Source organism: Heloderma suspectum, chromosome 3, assembly GCF_057233095.1.
Source record: "Heloderma suspectum isolate Gila_16-S chromosome 3, 16-S_ref, whole genome shotgun sequence".
In the NCBI taxonomy this organism is placed as follows: domain Eukaryota; kingdom Metazoa; phylum Chordata; class Lepidosauria; order Squamata; family Helodermatidae; genus Heloderma; species Heloderma suspectum.
In genome coordinates, this window is record NC_139460.1 from 1,431,120 (window position 1) to 1,451,716 (window position 20,597).

A 20,597-nucleotide genomic window follows, 5' to 3' on the forward strand; every position below is an offset into this window, starting at 1 on the left:
CAAAATGTGGTCCACTGGAGAAGGAAATGGCAACCCACTCCAGTATTCTTTCCAAGAAAACCCCATGAACGTATCACAAGGCTAAAAGAGATGACGCCGGAAGATGAGCCCCGAAGGTGGCCGAAGGTGTCCAATATACTACTGGGGAAGAGCAGAGGGGATTTCCAAGTAGCGCCAGAAAGAGTGAAGCGGCTGGGCCAAAGCCGAAAGGACACTCAGCTGTGGATGTGTCTGGTGGTGAAAAGAAAATCCGATGCTGTAAAGAACAATATTGTTTAGGAGCCTGGAATGTAAGGTCAATGAATCAAGGTAAGCTGGAGGTGGTCAAACATGAGATGGCAAGATTGAACATCGACATCTTGGGAATCAATGAACTGAAATGGACAAGCATGGGTGAATTTAATTCAGGTGACCATCATATCTACTACTGTGGGCAAGAGTCCCTTAGAAGAAATGGAGTAGCGCTCATAGTCAACAAAAGGGTGGGAAAAGCAGAGGAACTAGAGATCAAATCGCCAACATTCGCTGGATCATGGAGAAAACAAGAGAATGCCAGAAAAATGTCTATTTCTGCTTCATTGACTACGCTAAAGCCTTTGATTGTGTGGGTCACAACAAACTCTGGCAAATTCTTAAAGAGATGGGAGTACCAGACCACCTTACCTGTCTCCTGAGAAGCCTGTACGAGGGCCAAGAAGCAACAGTAAGAACCAGACATGGAACAACCGATTGGTTCAAAATTGGGAAAGGAGTATGACAAGGCTGTATATTGTCACCTTGCTTATTTAACTTATATGCAGAGTACATCATGAGAAACACCGAGTTGGATGAATCACAGGTTGGAATTAAGATTGCCGGGAGAATTGTCAACAACCTCAGATACGCAGATGATATCACCCTAATGGCAGAAAGCGAAGAGGATCTAAAGCACCTCTTGTTGAGGGTGAAAGTGGAGAGTGCAAAAGCTGGTTTGAAACTCCACATTAAAAAAACGAAGATCATGGCATCTGGCCCCATCACTTCCTGGCATATAGAAGGTGAAGAAATGGAAGCAGTGACAGATTTTATTTTCTTGGGCTCCAAGATGACTGCAGATGGTGACTGTAGCCATGAAATTAAAAGACGCTTGCTCCTTGGGAGGAAAGCTTTGCAAACCTAGACAGCATAGTAAGAAGCAGAGATATCACCTTGCCAACAAAGGTTCGTATAATCAAAGCTATGGTTTTCCCAGTAGCAACGTATGGCTGTGAGAACTGGACTATAAGGAAGGCTGAGTGCTGAAGAATTGATGCCTTCGAACTGTGGTGCTGGAGAAGACTCTTACGAGTCCCCTGGACTGCAAGGAGGTAAAATCAGTCCATCCGAAAGGAAATCAACCCTGAGTGCTCATTGGAAGGACAGATACTGAAGCTGAAGCTCAAATATCTGATCTCATTTTTTGATCAAGTAACCTCCCTTGTAGACTGTGGGAATGCTGTAGACAGCATATACCTCAACTTCAGCAAAGCTTTCGACAAAGTGCCCCATGATCTCCTGATGAGCAAACTAGCTCAAAGTGGGCTAGATGAAACAACGATCCGGTGGATCCACAGTTGGCTACAGAATCGGACTCAAAGAGTGCTTCTCAATGGGACCTTCTCAAACTGGGGAGAGGTAACGAGTGGGGTACCGCAGGCCTCAGTCCTGGGCCCAGTGCTCTTCAACATTTTTATGAATGACTTGGAGGTGCAGGGAATGCTGATCAATTGGGCGGGATAGCTGATACTTTGGAAGACAGAAACAAAATTCAAAGTGATCTGGATAGACTGGAGCGCTGGGCAGAAAACAACAGAATGACATTTAATAGGGATAAATGCCAAGTTCTGCACCTAGGAAAAAGAAACCAAATGCACAGTTACAAGATGGGGGATACTTGGCTCAACCACACTGCAAGCGAGAAGGATCTTGGAATTGTTGTCGATCACCAGACCATGCTCTGGTCCATGGGGTCACGAAGAGGCGGACACGACTGAACGACTGAACAACAACAACAACATTGCCACCCACAGTGCCTCTGTGGAAGGGCCTACCCCTTTTTGGTGTTCTAGTCTGCTTGACACGATGAGCTCTTTGACATACAGGGTAACGGCCCTCCAAGGACGCCCTTCCTTGTCCGTCTGTATTGAGAGATGACCATATCCCACCGGTTCTCCCCATTCCACCAGGTTTCCGCAATGCTCAAACTCCATGTGACTATTAGTTGTGTTGTTCCACACCCTAATGGGTGATGATGATGAGAATTTAACCCAGAGCAGCTGCAGGAAACTACAGTCTGGATAAAAAGTTTGCATGCAGGGCAGGGGAGGGAAATATGCTTTTCTCTTTCTCCACAGGCCATTTTTCTTATCAAAATCACTCTTCTCCAAGGTGTTTTTTATCCAAGCAGATTCCAACCCTACTGAAAAAACTAGGAAGAGGAAATTAAATGCAGAAAGTACTGACAGTGACAATCACATTTTTCTAAAACCCATACTAGTGTAATACCTCTATTAGGCCAACTAAAAGATCACAAAAAGTGTGCAAGCTTTCGAGATCTTCAGAACTCTTCATCAGGCACAATGTTATAGAAAGCAAAGTGGGGAGCATAGGGGATGGGGAAAAAAAGTTGACCTGATGGTAAAGTTACATTGTCTGCATGTTCTGCATGCCAAGATGGAATGGGGGAAGAGGGGTCTGCAGACATTCAAATTAGGGTCTGCAGGACATGTGATGGTTGCAGGAAGGACCTGCAGCTGCCCCTGGGGCTGCTGGATGCAAGAAAAGGGAAAATGTTAGATTCTTCATTTATGAAAATATTAAGTCCTTTGACTGGTGGACCACAGAGAGAAATAGGCAGTCTGTATATTAACAATGCCGGAAGCAATTTTACATGCTGCTCAGTAGCAAATGGATTTCTAAACCCCTGACTCATATCCAGCAAAGGGTGAGCTTACAGCATAGTGGCAGCACGCACGATGCTTTGTACGTGCAGAAGGTCCCAGCTTCACTCTCCAACCTTTCCAGTGAAAAGGATCTTAGCAAGAGGCCCAGGAAAGGCTCATCTCGGCCGGAGACCATGGGAGCAGGTGCCAGGTGCAGGAGAGGATGTTGGGCTGGCTGAGCCATCCGTCTGACTCAGGAGGCCCATTTCCCTAATCCGCGTGGTTCAATCCCCTGGAGAGCTGACCCAAGGCAGAAATATGGAACAGCCAGGTCAAAGAGCTGACGAGTAGCACTCCTGCTATGGTGTAGAGGCTCTGGTGCTCCCCGGTCACACCCTACCTGCCCGCAGCAGAGGTGGCAGGGAGCAAAAGCCCTGCAGGGGATGGGATGTTAAAAGGGCCCCGCGGGTGGAGGCTGTATTGCCTTCCCACGCTTCCTCTGCAGCGCGCATTGAACTAAGCAAAAGCAGAGCAATCCTCCTGGAGGAGCCAAGAGAGAGGCAGAGACCCCCAAGAGACCCTGCTAAGCAGGCCATCCCTGTGGGGGAGGGGTAAACCGCAGCCCATAAATCCTCCCGCAGCATGTGCCAGAGCACACGGCAGACACGGATGGGCACAGCCAGCGGGAGAGCCGTGCCTGAGTTGCTGTGAGCTGCAGAAAACTCTGCTTCAGCGCCTGGGCAGCCACTGGGTGAGTCACTTTGCCTGCTGTGGGTAGAGAATTGCTCCGTCAGCAATTTCTCACCTTTGTTCTCTCAGTCATTATTTTTCTGACACTTTTGCCAAATCTTCCAGAGATGGGGGAACATTTTCTTGGCAATGTGTTTCATTTTAGCATCTGACTATTCTCCCTACAATTTCCTTCTCCCTCCCTCCCTCCCGCTTACTCTGTCCTCAAAGGCCACAGAGAAAGAAGAATCCTGACTCTCAGTCCATATGAACATGCGGAACGGCCTTCTACTGAGTCAGACCTCTGGCCCTTCTGGCCTGGGAGAGGGCCGGCCCGGGGTGAGTAGCCCCGCCGGAGAGGAGGGCCCTTGCTGCTCCCCCACCCCCCGACCCCATAGTCAGGTGCGCAGGGCCACCCGGAGGATTTATGGGCCTGGTGCAGGTGTGACGTCCATCGAGAGCAACATTGCTCAAAACCTGGATCTCTCAGCCACTGGGCTACACTTTGCACAAGCCAAGTTCGAAAGGCACATCCTGAGCAGTGGCAGCGCATGATGCAACTCAGCAGAACTATCACGGGTTTTACCTATAATATTTTTTGTTTTGTATCATTTCCTATTATTAAAAATAATAAACAAAAGAGGTATCCAGTGGACTTCTTACAGGTCATGGCTTTATTTTATTATGATTTATGTAGCGCTCATAGCGTTTTCAGTATTTGAAGTGCGAAGCGCTCAGTAACATTGCCTCAGTGTAAAGCTGCATTCCACTGATTTTCACCTAGCGCAAATGACATCAGAGTGGAAATTGAAAAAGGAACATAGAATCATAGAACCGTAGAATAGTAGGGTTGGAAGGGGCCTACAAGGACACCGAGTCCAACGCCCTGCTCAATGCAGGAGTCCAAGTCAGAGCATCCCTGACAGATGGCTGTCCAGCCTCGTCTTGAAGGCCTCCAGTGCGGGAGAGCCCACCACCTCCCTAGGTCATTGGTTCCATTGTCGTATTGCTCTAACAGTCAGGAAGTTTTTCCTGATGTTCAGCCGGAATCTGGCTTCCTGTCACTTGAGCCCATTATTCCGTGTCCTGCACTCTGGGATGATCGAGAAGAGATCCTGGCCTTCCTCTCTGGGACAACCTTTCAAGGACTTGAAGAGCGCTATCCTATCTCCCCTCAGTCTTCTCTTCTCAAGGCGAAACATGCCCAGTTCTTTCAGTCTCTCTTCAGAGGGCTTTGTTTCCAGTCCCCTGATCATCTTTGTTGCCCTCCTCTGAACCCTCTCCAGTTTGTCTGCATCCTTCTTAAAGTGTGGTGCCCAGAACTGGACACAGAACTCCAGATGAGGCCTAACCAGTGCTGAGTAGAGGGGAATGAGTACTTCCCGGGATTTGGAAGCGATGCTTCTATGAATGCAGCCCAAAAGAGCATTTGCCTTTTTTGCAGCCACATCACATTGTTGGCTCATATTCAGCTTGTGATCAACAACAATTCCAAGATCCTTCTCACTCATAGTGTTGTTGAGCCACGTATCCCCCATCTTGTAACTGTGCATTTGGTTTCTTTTTCCTAGGTGCAGAACTTGGCATTTATCCCTATTCAATGTCATTCTGTTGTTTTTTGCCCAGCGCTCCAGCCTATCCAGATCACTTTGAATTTTGTTTCTGTCTTCCAAGGTATTAGCTATCCTGCCCAATTTTGTGTCATCTGCAAATTGGATCAGCATTCCCTGCACCTCCTCCTCCAAGTCATTCATAAAAATGTGGAAGAGCGCTGGGCCCAGGACTGAGCCCTGCGGTACCCCACTCGTTACCTCTCCCCACTTGGAGAAGATCCCATTGATAAGCACTCTTTTGAGTCCGATTCTGTAGCCAACTGTGGATCCACCGGATCGTTGTTTCATCTAGCCCACTTTGAGCTAGTTTGCTCATCAGGAGATCATGGGGCACTTTGTCGAAAGCTTTGCTGAAGTCGAGGTATATGATGTCTACAGCATTCCCACGGTCTACAAGGGAGGTTACTTGATCAAAAAATAGGATCAGACTTGTCTGGCAGGACTTGTTTTTGACAAATCCATGTTGCCTTTGAGTAATCACGGCATTGTTGTCAAGGTCCTTCCAGATGGATTCATTTATCATCTGCTCCAGAATTTTCCCAGGGATTGATGTCAGACTGACTGGTCTGTAGTTCCCAGGTTCCTCCTTTTTACCCTTTTTGAAGATAGGAACAACATTAGTGCTCCTCCAGTCATCTGGCACTTCCCCCGTCCTCCATGATTTCTCAGAGAGAATAGACAGTGACTCTGAGAGTTCTTCTGCCAATTCCTTTATGACTCTAGGATGCAGTTCATCTGGCCCTGGAGATTTGAACTCATTAGGTGTTCCTTGACCATATGCCTATCGATCTCAAGCTGCAATCCTGCCCCTTCAGCCTGCACTTCGCCTTTGCCAGAGGGGTCATAGACCCTCTTTTGGGAGAAGACTGAGCCAAAGTAAGAAATGAGCACCTCTGCCTTTTCTTTGTCATCTGTTATCATTTTGCCATCCTTATTTAATAGCTGAACCACCATTTCTTTCCTCTGCCTTTTACTATGCACGTAGCTGAAGAAAGCCTTTTTGTTGTTTTTAGCATCCCTCGCTAACCTCAGCTTCGTTCTCAGCTTTAGCCTTCCTGACTCCATCCCTGCAATTCTGTGCTACCTGCCTGTACTCTTCTTTTGTAGCTTGGCCTTCCTTCCACTTCCTATATGTGGCCTTTTCTGTTTTCAGGTCATCCTTAAGCTTTTTGTGAAGCCACATTGGCTTCTTCTGTTGTCTTTCACTTTTTCTTCTTGTTGGAATGGTTTGTAATTGTGCCTTGAGAATTTCCTTTTTTAAAAGCTCCCACCCATCTTGGACTCCTTTTCTCGTTAGCGTCGCTTGCCATGGGACCTTACTGATCATCGTTCTGAGTTTATTAAAATCAGCTTTCCTAAAATCCAGGGTACATGACTACACTCGTCTTTTGCTTCCCTTAGCACCAAGAACTCAAGTACAACATGGTTGCTTTCCCCTAGACTTCCTGTAACTGCTACTTTATCCACTTAGTCATCTCTGTTGGTTAGGATCAAGTCAAGGATAGCCGATCCTCTAGTTCCTTCCTCCTCTTACTGTAGGAGGAAGTGATCCGCCACACAACTCAGGCATTTCCTGGAGGGGCCATGTTTTGCAGAATTTGTCTCCCAACAAATATCGGGGAAATTGAAGTCCCCCATGACTACTACATCATGCTTCCTTAAAACATTGGCTATTTGCTTTTCAAAAGTTTCATCCTCATCTTCTCCTTGATTGGGTGGCTGGTAGTAGACTCCGACCGCCATGTTCCTTTTATTCTTTGCTCCATTTATTTTTCAGATGCTCTCAATGGGGCTACCAAGTTTAAAGCTAATTGAAGGAAGATCATTTTTGTAGTTAGTACCCAAACAACCCATAGAACCTTGAAAGAAAGGTCACAGACAGTTGCCTTTTGCCACCCTAGTGCACTGCAGACAGTACATTCAAAGAACACTTGCCGTGGGCAAGCGCCCAGCTCACCCACCCCTAAGGCCTGCCTGCCTAGGTGGCCACTTCTATCTACTTCTATGGGCTGCTGTTCTCCAGAATCTCTGGCCCGGATGGATCCCTTTCCCAAACCTGCAACCTGTGACCCTTTTAATGGGAGATACCTGGATGGTGCCTGGGAAGTCATCCATGCAAAGCATGCGGTCTACCGGTGAGCTCTGCCCCCGCCCCCCACGTGAAGCCCACCTTTTCATATTGGTAGGATTGTGAACATGTTTTCTTTACTCTTCTTTCGCCCATTCAACATCATTCTTGTATTCCAGAACCCAGACTAAAACAGGATGCAACCTCTCGCTCTGCCCCCCCCCCCCTTAGTGTGTGTGTGAGGGAGTGAGTGAGTGAGCACAGCTAAGGTAAACCTGTCGGGAGTGGTTTTTGCTACTGGAAGGTGCTCAGGGCCTGGGAAATATAGAAACTGATGGGACTGGCGGATTGATTGATATTGATAGGCCCTAGGCCTATAATAAAAGTTCTCAGGGTGGCTCACAAGATAAAAACAAGCTAAAGCAACAACAATAAAAGAGTAATGCAATAACATGTAATGAGCATTAAAACAAACACTAAATTAAGACCAAAAGCAAAGGGCAGGGAATAAAACCTAAAAGTTAAGATGTTCTGAAGAGCGGCCACAGCAAGATTTAAGTGATCTTTGCCTTGTGCTGAAAGGACACTGAAGGAGGTGCCAGGTAAGCCTCTTTGGTGAGGTCATCCCAAAACTAGGTGCATGGGGTGGGACTACTGTTAAGAAGTATACTTTAATTTACATGGACATGCACATATCACATACATGTAAACCAAGCACACCCATGAGGGACCTTTTGGTGTTGAACTCTGGGCATGTAAGAATATCTGTTGATCCACAAGCTGAGATAGAGGACACAGGTGAGATGCTTGAACTTAATCCCTTATTTTATTCAAGAAGAATTTAAAATGAATTAAAATCACACCGCAGGGGAATCAGAAGCAGACATCCAAAAGACATTAACATTGAGAAGGTTAAAATCAGTAGTAAAGGTAAATACAATGGAATACACAGAAAATTGTGTGTGTGGATTTGAAACGGAGCGATGGAAGTGTGGCGCTTCAAAGAGAACAGTTTTAGTTCAACACTGAGCGAAAAGGTAGCAGCTGGCGTCGAAGCGAAAACTAGCCTTTGAAGGGGAAGGCAAATGCCGGCCCGTAGCCGGGGGTCGTGAGTCTCTTTCCAGCAAAGCATGAGCCTGTTCGCAAATCGCAGCAGCCCATTGTGGATCAGGTGGCCTCTGGGGGGTGCTGCACCCACAGGCGCCCGTCTTGCTGTGCCTTGTCATGTCATGGCAGCCCAGGCAGCAGGGGGTGTTTGAGGATTAGACGACCCTCGAATAATCCTAAAACAAGCCATGGCTTTTTTGAGGGTTGTCTAACCCTCAAACAGCCCTGCTGCCCGGCTTCACACAGCACGGCAAGCCTCTGGGTGCCCAGCACAATGCAACATCCCCGTCAGCAAATTTATTTATTTATTCGCAGCATTTATATATCACTCCACATCTAAACAGATTCCGAAGCAGTAAGCAATACAAGATGAATGAAAAAAACATAAAAGAAATAAAACACAGTATTAAAAATTGTTATTTTAGAAAACAGAGTACCGATAAAAAATGTGGCTGGTCAGTCAAGGAAGGCTTCCTGGAATATTGGGACCAATGCTCTTCAACCTGTTCATAAATGATCAGGAATTAGGAGTGAGCTGTGAAGTGGCCAAGTTTGTGAATGACACCAAATTATTTAGGGTGGTTAAAACACGAAGGGATTGCGAGAAGCTCCAAAAGGATCCCTCCAGACTGGGAGAATGGGCATCCAAGTGGCAAGTGCGGTTCAGTGTAAGCAAGTGTAAAGTGATGCACGTTGGGGCAAAAAACCCCAACTTCAAATATAACCTGATGGGATCTGAGCTAGCAGTGACTGACCAAGAAAGAGATCTTGGAGCTGTGGTGGACAGCTCAGGGAAGATGTCAACACGGTGTGTGGCCGCTGTAAAAAAAAGGCAGACTCCATGTTAAGTATAATTAGAAAAGGAACTGAGAATAAAACTGCCAATATCATACTGCCCATATATAAATCTATGGTGCGACCACACTTGGAACAGTTCTGGTGACCACACCTAAAGAAGGATATTGTCGATCTGGAAAAAGTGCAGAAAAGGGCAACTAAAATGATCAGGGGGCTGGAGCATCTCCCCTGTGAGGGAAGGTTACAACAGCTGGGATTGTTTAGCTTCGAAAAAGGAGGGTCAGGGGAGCCATGATAGAGGTGTACAAAATGATGCCTGGTGTGGAGAATGTGGAAAGGGAGACATTTTTCTCCCTCTCCCAAAATACTAGAACCCAAAGGGGTCATCCCCTGAACCTGATTGCTGGGAGGTTCAGAAGAGATAAAAGGAAGTCCTTCTTCACACAGTCAGAGTCAAACTATGGAATTTGCTACCACAAGATGTAGTGATGGCCACCAATTTGGATGGCTTTAAAAGTGGGTTAGCCAAATTCCTGGAGGAAAAGGCTATCAATGGCTTCTAGTCTTGATGGCTATGTGCTACCTCCAGTACCAGAGGCAGTGAGCCTATGTACACCAGTTGCTGGGGACCATGGGTGGGAGGGTGCTATTGTGTTCATGTTCTGCTTGTGGGTTCCTGGTCGACAGCTGGTCGGCCACTGTGTGAACAGAATGCTGGACTACATGGACCCTTGGTCTAATCCAGCAGGGCTCATCTTATGTTCTTATGGGTGGAATATTAGGAAAAACAGAGAAGAAGACCTAACTCGCTTGTGGGCCAGTCAGAGGGAAAATAGAATTTAATGCAGAGATTTGCCTCTTCTCTGCTGAATTGTGAGCACTGGAAGCTCTGAGTTTCTTCTGGAAGAAAGAGAGTAGGAAAGGCGGGGAGCTGCTCTTCTGAGCAACAAGTGTGTGGGTCCTTCCTGGATGGAAAGAATCCTTCAAAAATCCAGCAGTGTGGAGTGCTCTTTTTATCCCTCCTCTCAGGATAGAGGAACTAAAAGAAAAGAAAACAAGTTGGGTTTCCACGAGTGATTTACTTTGAACTGGCTGCGTGTGGAGGTCGTTAGGGATACATGATGCCGTGACCATCCAGCAGCTTATCGCCGAAAAACCAGATTTCCTGAGACTGCTTAAAGTCCGATTCTTTTTCTTAAGTCAGGTTCTCCGCAATATAGGTGCCGTGTGCCCCAATCCCCACATTGACCTCGGGTATGCTAGCCCTGCCCAGGGAGGGGAGTGCCTTTCACCATGATCCTGGTCAAGGGGTGTTTCCTGTGTGTTTCCCATCCCTGCACAAACCCACTAGTGTCTCCTCAGTAGTAACTCCCATTGTGCTGAATGAGGCTTGCCCTCTGAATGCCCACAGAACTTACAGAGATCCCCCTCAATTGACGTGGCACAGCTTAAAGCCCAGTTCCCTAAGTGCGATCTTGAGGCTCCAATTCTCCTTAGTTTGGTTTATTACATTAGGAAGAAACTACTTCCATCCTTTGTTATAGAGATCCTGCAGGTTAAAATGGGGTCTGGTTTCTGTCTTTGTGCCCCCCTTTTCCCAGCACAGGCATATGTGTGTCTGCTCAGAAGTAACTCCCATTGTGCTCAATGAGGCTTGCTCCTGAAATGCAGGTGCATCTGAACCTTCGGGGGAAAGGAGCCGGGGAGCCTCTCTTTTTGGTTGAGCAGCCCCTGCCAGTCAGCTGACGCTCACTCCACCCCCACCAGGAAGTATGTTCTGTGAAGCGATTTTTACTGGTGTGGAGAACCTGCTCGTGGAGCCCTGCAGGGACCAAAGCGCAGCAAAGCTGATTCCTTTTTAAAAATCCGGTACTCCTCCATTAGCTTCTCCTTCCGTTGTCGTGCAGACATGGCCCAGGTGCCAGGACAGAAGAAAGACGAAAATGGCTTTTCTTTCTCTGTCATGATGGGAGGAAAGGCTGGGCAGGGTTGGTGGGGTTTTGGCATAAGTATCTCTCGCTATCGCAGGCCGGGTGAGGAAGGCTGTCAGAGGTTCCTGACAACGGTCTTAAACAAAGGCCTCCCTGAGGAGATCAAAAGTCAGCCACCGAGGCCTGGCAGGACAGACTTCATCCGCTGTCTCCCTTCTGAGACAAAAGTTGCCTCCCCCTCCCACACACAATTCCCACACAACATTGGGGGTTTCTGGGTCCCAAGCTTTCAAAGGTGTTCAAAATACTTAAAAGGTTAAACTGGTAAAAGGTAGACTGGCTAATCATTTTTTCCTTCCATCTGGCTTAAACAGGAAGGGTAAAAACCAGCATAATATTTATTTTTGGGTGCTTCTGTGGTTGTCATCCTGAGGTAAGAGTTCACATTTGCAAGTTTTAATAGAGAGACCTGGCCAGAAAGTTGTTTGCAAAGACTCACACAGGCCGTTTTACTTGAGACGTGCAGAATGTCCATCTTGCCTGACAAAGAGACCTGGAGATTGCAAAAGCGTGAGCAGCTGGCCAGGAAGGGCAGCGCACCCTTTGGGTTTTGGAAGTCGTTTCATAGCCAGCACGGCTGCCTTTGTGTCTCGCATACTTACTGGAACTTGTTATTCTGCCCTTTCTCCAAGAGCAAAAACCCAGCCTCCTTCCAGGTATAGACCACTTCTTCCTAGAGCTGCAAGATTTCTGGAAATTTTGAAGCCATGGGGGAAAAAAACCCATGGGAATTTTTTCCTGTTTTTTCCAGAAAAAAATGGAAATTTTGGAAAAAATAGAAAAATAAGCAAAACTTTTTTTTTTAGCATTCTTTAAAGATTTAAAGTCATTTTGTTGCCTTAGGACAGCCTTCCCCAACCTGGTGCCCTCCAGATACTTTGGACTTCAGCTCCCATCATCCTCAGGCAGCATAGGGAATGGCCAGGAATGCTGGGCATTGTCGTCCAAAACACCTGTAGGGCACCAGGTTGAGGAAGGTTGCTTGAGGAACGTAAAGCAGCCTTTATGTTCCCAAAGTTATATTACGTACAACATGGTTTGCTCATAAAATCATCATTATATCTGAAAACTTTAAAAAGTGAAGTCAGTTAGTAAATTCGCAATTATTGTCTGAATAAACTATATTTTTAAAATTGAATATAACAAGCATGGTTAATTTTATGAGCAAACCAAGTTACACATAACATATTTTATATTACTAGTTTATATCTGACCAGAGGGAACTTTCAGTAGTCCCTGCAATGTCTGAATCATCCTAGAAGCCAGAAGAAGCAGGAAGGACTGGAGGCAGAGGAAGACAAGTCCAAAAACAAAACCCACACTGCCAAGAATGTACATTTTCTCCCATATTATGATATGGTGGCTCTGTTCATATGTTGAGAAACTGAGCATGACTTGGAGTATCCCAAAATGTCGATCAGTAAAATATGATCAATAATTTTAATATGAAATAGAGGAAATCACTATGCTGAGAATCTTACAGAGAGGATTAAAAAAACATTTCCCCCCATGGCTTCATTCTTTCCAGGCATATTACACCTCTAGAGTTTCTATAAAAGTCTTCTTATTACATAGTTTTCAGAAAACATGGTGGGCAGGGGGGGGAGGCAGATGAAGGCTTGGTAACAGTATATAAACACATTGTCTTAAATTCTAAAATAAAATATTTCATAATCCAAAGCTGTTCAATATTTCCAATTTTTCGGAAAAAAAACCAAAAATGGTCCTGGGAAAAAGTGGTCCCCCCCGCATTTTTGGTTTTTTTTTCTGGGCCTTCACATCTCTTGTTGTTCAGTCTTTCAGTCGTGTCCGACTCTTCGTGACCCCATGGACCATAACATGCCAGGCCTTCCTGTCCTGCGCACTGAGGACAATGAGCGCAAGTGGGGGTGCTGGCTGGCGCAGAGGTCAAACATGAGGACATGAGGGAAGGCATTTGATTCTGAGTACACGGAAAAATAACACATGATGAATGCCAGTCTTTCAAAGAGGAAGGTGGTGGGCTCTCCCACCCTGGAGGCGTTCAAGATGAGGCTGGACAGCCATCTGTCAGGGATGCTCTGACTTGGATGCCTGCATTGAGCAGGGGGTTGGACTCGATGGCCTTGTAGGCCCTTCCAGCCCTACTAGTCTATGATTCTAGGATTCTAGGACCGCCTGAATTACTTAATTGTGTCTTCCCTTTACAGTGAGCAGATAAATCCAGGACTAACAGAAATAGCATCATGTCCACCAACCACTCAGTCTCCAGCCTTCCGATTTTCCTCCTCACAGGCTTTCCTGGGCTAGAAAAACACCACATCTGGCTTTCCATCCCCATCTGCTCCATGTACCTCGGGGCCATTGCGGGGAACTGCACCATCCTCTTCATCGTCCGGACGGACCAAGCCCTCCATGAGCCCATGTACTGCTTCCTCTCCATGCTGGCGCTCTCGGACTTGGGCTTGTCCTCCGTCACTTTGCCCACCATGCTGAGTGTCCTTTGGTTCAACCAGCGTGTGATCGATTTTAATACCTGCCTGATCCAGATGTACTTCATCCACACCTTGTCTATTGCGGAGTCAGGCATTCTGCTGGCCATGGCTTTTGATCGCTTGGTGGCCATCTGGAACCCTCTGAGATACGCAACCATCTTGACCCACAAAATCATCATCAGGATTGGGGTGGGGGTTGCCATCCGGGGTGCCCTCCTTGTCTTCCCAGCTTCCTTCCTCCTGAAGAGGCTGCAGTATGGAAGAGTGAATGTGCTCTCATATTCGTTCTGCGTGCACCAAGATATTATGAAAGCTGCACTCTCAGACAGAAGGATCAGCAGCATTTACGGCTTGCTGGTGATGCTCTCATCCACAGCTGTAGATTCGCTCTTGCTCGTCTTGTCATACTTCATGATCCTCAGAACTGTGCTGGGGGTGGCCTCCAAGCAGGAGCGCTTCAAGTCGCTGAGCACGTGCATCTCCCACGTCTGCGCTGTCCTCACTTTCTATGTCCCCATGCTTGGCCTGACCATGATCCACCGATACGGGAAGCATGTTCCCCCCATGGTTTACACCCTCATTGCCAATGTCTATCTCTTGGTGCCTCCTCTGATGAACCCCATTGTGTACAGTGTGAAAACCAAGCAGATCCGCACCCGGATAACCATGAAGTTCCGGAACTGGGAAAAGATGCTGAGAGCCTTGAGGTGAAGGAGTCCTAGCGGCTAAACTTAGTGGGTCAGATTTTTAAATCACCCATGAAATGTTTTTCAGCCATGCATGCAGTTCAGAGAGGGAGAAGGCATTCTTGAAAGACCACTTTCTTCCACATGAGCCTGCCTGAGTTTTAAGACCCCAAGGAGAGGCCTTTCCTCTGTCCCACCACCTTTGGAGGCATGTCCGGTGGGGATGCAAGACGGGCCTCCTCAGTGGCTGCTCCCAGGCTCTGGAACTCCCTGCTGAGGGAGGCCAGGCAAGCTCCCTCTCTCCTGTCTTTCTGCCAGCTGGCAAAGATGCTTCTATTCTGGGAGGTGTTTGGCTTATAACTAGACCTGTTTGCTTATGCAGGTGTTAACTGGTGGTTGCTGCTTATTTCTTTTTTATTCATGTCATTTGAATTGTGTTTTAAGTTGATTTTTTTTTAGGTTTTTGTTATAGTTCAGTATCTTATCGTTTTTTTTTTATTGTGAGCCACCTTGAGCATTATTTTTAGTGGGAAAACGGGATATAAATCTAATAAATATATAAATAAGGCTGGCGGGTGTTAGGCCATGGTGCCAGAGCTTCCCGGTGTCAGGGAGTGGCCAACATGGTGGGTTAAACATGTATTATGTGACTTCAGTGGAAAATACTGATTTGCAAAGAGGAAGCAGAGGCTACGGTTGTCTTGGGCCTCATCTACATGAGCCATTTCCCCTGGTGCCATTTCGAAGGGAAGATCTTTGCGACAGATGATGCAGTCCCCACTTCGTAGCCCAACTGTGGTTTTCACAGAGAAATCCAGGTTTTCTGAGTCCATTTGCTGCGAAGTTTTCACTTGCTTCAGGTTCACTGCGGTGGATTGAGCGGCCTGTCCCTTCCGTTACTGGTGCCCCTCCTCCTTCTCAGCTCCGCAGTTACAGAGGCATGTAGAAGTGGGCTGGTGGAAGGGAAAGTAGCCTGGGCGGGGGGAGACCAGAGGGGCAAATACGTAACTCATGGCCTTCCGTTCCACATCGCTGCCTCTCTCATTAAGTATCGAGCTTGAGAGTAGAGATGTGCCATTACAAAGGAACACACCTCCGAAACGCCTGTGGATTCGCAGCTGCGAAGCTGAGGAAGGGTGGGTGCCCAGGCAGAGGATTTTCGTAAACATGAACTCAGAAGCCCTTCACTGAGCCTAGGGATGCATGGACTCCCCACCATCCGTTCCGGTGGGGAATCCGTCCGGGGGGGGGAGGCGATCCTTTCCTCCCCCTGGAATCCTCTGGAGCGGCTCCACTCTGTGAGGATTCTGCAGAGCCGCCCGGCTTGAGGGCCGCTTACCTGGATGGCCAGAGCCGTTCTCCTCTGCGCCGATCACCTTTTTTTTTTTTTTTAAGGCGATTGGCAGGATGAAAGCCAGAGACTTATACACAAAATTAAGCCATGAATCTTGCATATAAGCCTATGGACACATAGACTTATACGCAAGATTCACGGCTCTATTTGTGTATGTCTATGGGCTCATCCTCCCGATCGCCATATAAAAAAAATGGTGATCGGCACAGAGGAGAACGGCTCCGGCCGAGCAAGCAGCCGAGTGCTATCCCACGCAGAATCCTCATGGAGCGGAGGTAAGTAGGGCCAGTCTGCCACAGAATCCGGCCTCATTTGAATCCACGGCGGATTTCTCTAACATCCCTAATTGAGCCTGTGGATTGGGCAGCTAAGAGACTACGTGCTACTCGCATGCTCCTTCTCCCCAGCTCCGTGCTCTCTGCTCTCAGCGCGGGCCCAATCTCCTGAGGCAGTGGCTGCCTGCCTGCCCACCCACCTCAGAAATGTGTATGCGGGGTTTGTTAGGAACATCTACTTGCAAGCAAGCCCTACATGCTAGTTGCGCATCCTCCTCCCCAGCTCTGCACTCTCTGCTCTTCCCAGCTTGGGAAGCCCGCTGTAGCCCTCCCATCTCCTGCCCAAGTTGCTAATTTGCAGTGCTAACACTGCGCACCTCCGACGGAACGAACAATGTAATCGATGCCATGTAGATGTGGCCTTGGAATCCTGTGCAGGAAAGCAAAACAGGCATTCATAAATTGAATAAATAAATATAAAAGAAATAATTTGGTATGGCAATTTATTTATTTATTTATTTATATACTGCCCAAAAGCGGAAGCTGTCTGGGCAGTTAATTGGCAATCAAGGCATTACATTTGAGATCTCTGGAGGATGACATGCACCAGGCCTCTGAAAGAGTGCTCAGAGCAGGGCCTTCTCTGTGATGGCACACCAGCTCTGGAATTCTTTCCCCAGAGAAGCCCACCGGATTCTCAGCTTTGGAGGCCAGTTGGGAGGCACGTGGCCTACACACCTACTGGCTCAGGGAAGCTAGCAGCCCAGATTCCAGTTGGGGAGCAATCTGGCAACATCTCTAAAACCAAACAAACACTTGCTTATTCTCTTCTGTTTTTGCTGTTTAAGCAGGGCAGGGAGTCTTGTATTCCGTGCTGCTGTTTTATTTTAGGTTCCGGGTTGGGATTTTATGCTCACCTTACTTGATCTGAACAATTTCCCCCTTTTCTTCTATATTGTCACATACGTTGCTGTTGTTCGTTGTTGTTGTTGTTCAGTCATTCAGTCGCGTCCGACTCTTTGTGACCCCATGGACCATAGCACGCCAGGCCTTCCTGTCCTCCGCAATCTCCTGGAGTGTGCTCAAGTTCATGTTCATTGCATCGGTGACGCTATCTAGCCATCTCATCCTCTGCCGTCCCCTTCTCCTTTTGCCTTCAAAATTTCCCAGCATCAGAGTCTTTTCCAGGGAGTTTTCTCTTCACATTAGGTGGCCAAAATATTTCAGCTTCAGGTTCAGTCTCTGTCCTTCCAATGAGCAGTCAGGGTTGATTTCCTTTAGGGTTGACTGATTTGACCTCCTTGCAGTCCAGGGGACTCGTAAGAGTCTTCTCCAGCACCACAGTTCGAAAGCATCAATTCTTCGGCGCTCAGCTTCCTTATAGTCCAGCCCTTACAGCCATACGTTGCTACTGGGGAAACCATAGCTTTGATTATGCGGACCTTTGTCGGCAAGGTGATGTCTCTGCTTCTTACTACGCTGTCTAGGTTTGCCATAGCTTTCCGCCCAAGGAGCAAGCATCTTTTAATTTCATGGCTACAGTCACTGTCTGCGGTGATCTTGGAGCCCAAGAAAGTAAAATCTGTCACTGCTTCCATTTCTTCCCCTTCTATACACCAGGAAGTGATGGGGCCAGATACCATGATCTTAGTTTTTTTAATGTTGAGTTTCAAACCAGCTTTTGGACTCTCCACTTTCACCCTCAACAAAGAGGCTCTTTAGATCCTCTTTGCTTTCTGCCATTGGGGTGGTATCGTCTGCGTATCTGAGGTTGTTGATAATTCTCCCGGCAATCTTAATTTTGACCTGTGAAATTAACACAGGTCAATCCAACCTGGCGTTTCTCATGATGTACTCTGCATATAAGTTAAATAAGCAGGGCAACAATATACAGCCTTGTCGTACTCCTTTCCCAATTTTGAACCAATCGGTTGTTCCATGTCTGGTTCTTACTGTTGCTTCTTGACCCTCGTACAGGTTTCTCAGGAGACAGGTAAGGTGGTCTGGTACTACCATCCCTTTAAGAATTTGCCAGAGTTTGTTGTGATCCACACAATCAAAGGCTTTAGCGTAGTCAATGAAGCAGAAATAGACGTTTTTCTGGCATTCTCTTGCTTTCTCCATGATCCAGCGAATGTTGGCGATTTGATCTCTAGTTCCTCTGCCTCTACGAAACCCAGCTTGTACTTCCAGTAGTTCTTGGTTTGCATACTGCTGAAGCCTAGCTTGTAGGATTTTGAGCATCACCTTGCTGGCATGTGAAATGAGCACAGTTGTACAGTAGTTTGAACACTCTTTGCGTTGCCCTTTTTTGGAATTGGAATGTAAACTGACCTTTTCCGGTCTTGTGGCCACTGTTGAATGTTCCAAATGTGTTGGCATATTGAGTGCAGCACTTTAACAGCATCATCTTTTAGGATTTTAAATAGCTCAGATGGAATACTGTCATCTCCGCTTGCTTTGTTGTTACTAATGCTTCCTAAAGCCCACTTGACTTCACTCTCGAGGATGTCCGGCTCAAGTTCAGTCCTATCAGGGACATTCAGATCTTTCCTGTATAGTTCTTCTGTGTATTCTTTCCACCTCTTCTTAATCTCTTCTGCTTCTGTTAGGTCCCTGCCTTCTTTGTCCTTCATCATGCCTGTCTTTGCACAAAACGTTGCCTTGAGATCTCCAATGTTCTTGAAGAGATCTCTAGTCTTTCCCATTCTGTTGTTTTCCTCGATTTCTTTGCATTGTTCATGTAAGAAGGCCTTCTTGTCTCTCCTTGCTATTCTCTGGAACTCTGCATTCAGTTGGAGATATCTTCCCCTTTCTAGAGTCGCCTCTTGTGCTGTTGCAAAAGAGTGTTTGCTATGATCAGCGTGTTCTCTTGGCAAAACTCTATTAGCCTTTGTCCTGCTTCATTTTGTACACCAAGGCCATGCTTACCTGTTATCCCGGTAATTTCTTGACTTCCTACTGTTGCAGAACTCAGAGTCAGAGAGACCACGGAGTGAAGGAAAAAGGGTTTCTTTATTTAACATGCAGGCTTAAGGCTGGAATCTTTTCCAAAGAGCCAGAAGCCCCGATTTACATCAGCACATTGTTTTTATAGATATTGTGACACATACGAAATGGCTCCTCCTCTCCCTCCTGTGTGGGGTTGCAGTCCTCAACATTTCTTCTCCTAGCGCCATTGTTTATAATACAAGAAATGGGTTATAGGGTAGCCATGATAAGGAGAGAACAGAAGAGAACAAGATATACAATTCTATGACCTTAGCTTTTGTTGACAAGATAAGAAATTCCTGTGTCTTGTCAGCTTACAAACATATATTTCAGAGAGCAAGAGCTCAGCAAGAACAAGAAGCATGAGACTGCATGAGGCTACTTAGTCTGACCCCCGATATGGCTGCTACATTCCCCCCTTAAATGCATAATTTCATTACAATTATAGCATTTCATTACACTAATAGACATTCTGGTTTGTGGAGCATAACACAGGACTCTTATAGCAACCCTCTTACTTAATATCTTGTTGAGCTATTAGAGCATAGAGGGCGGCGGTTTTACTAGCCGAGACATAAAACAGATTGGTTAAACAGCGCATAAGACAAGGAATGCAAAGGCATAACAGTATCCCTATGAACAACAGTGGTAGAATTAGGATTAACAATGCTTTAAGCCAGCTAAAATCTGGAAGCCAAGGGGTTAACCAATTTAGCTAATTGTTTTGTCCCATGGTTATGTCAGCCACTATATTATGCATGCAGATTATTGATTTGAACATCTACAGCATTACTATTATTAGTCAAATTAAATGATGGAGGAGAAAAAGATTAAAAAAAACTGTTTGCAGGTATATCTCTTGGCAAACAAAAATGTTTTACTCCAGTGATGTTAGCCAGGTGAAGCCAGTAATTATCAGCCAATCACTGGGACAGATTTCTCTCTCTAGGGGCAGACCCCCCTTTTTGCACCTTATTAAGGAAACACAATGCAACACTACTAACACTACAACACGCATGTTTGATCTTCTTTGGGATCTGACCATACGCTGGGCAGCTATTCACCTGGCAAGCTGCAGTAGGGTCTAGTCCCCTTCTTCAATTTTCTCCAGTTGCAGGTCTGACCGTACGCAGGGGGACAGTCTCCCAGTGTGCCCACAGTAAGGTCTAGCCTGAGTCTTCTTACTGCTTTTTCAGAACGATTTTTAAAGGATTTTCAGGATTTCTGTTTACAGTCTACTCTCCCCCTCGCGCTCTCTTGACTCGTGTCCAATGTATCCAGGGTTTAACTCCAGCTGCTTTTACAGCTGTGGGGGTGGAAAGTATAACAGTTTTCGGTCTTCTCCACTTGGGAGTTAAAGGGTTATTTTTTCCCTCTTTAACTCATACTTCAACTCTTGGTCGGAAAGGATGAACTTCTGTGATGGGAAATGGGGGCTTATTTTCTAAGACAAAGCGACGCTGGGCTTGAAGAACTTTGCCCAGTGTTTGGACTTCTTGTTTAAGGCTAACGTTTGCTTGCTTTTGATGCCGCTCCAGTGTCAATCATGAAGTCAATGTCACGGCCCCTCTCAAGCTGTCTTCTCTCTCGCCCGTTCTGGCTCCTTTGGTT

At 46.6% G+C, this 20,597-nt stretch overlaps 1 protein-coding gene across 1 annotated transcript; it reads left to right on the top strand.

Annotated features, from left to right (window-relative positions):
* Window positions 1-13,431: 13,431 nt before the first annotated feature.
* Window positions 13,432-14,391, top strand: LOC146349178 (olfactory receptor 51G2-like). Its single transcript, XM_084842119.1, has one exon. It carries the CDS (start codon window positions 13,432-13,434, stop codon window positions 14,389-14,391), a length of 960 nt encoding a protein of 319 aa, XP_084698245.1.
* The last annotated feature ends 6,206 nt before the right edge of the window (window positions 14,392-20,597 follow it).

Coding starts and splice junctions, on each gene's coding strand:
- LOC146349178 (XM_084842119.1), top strand. CDS start 13,432: ATGTCCACCAACCACTCAGTCTCCAGCCTTCCGATTTTCCTCCTCACA.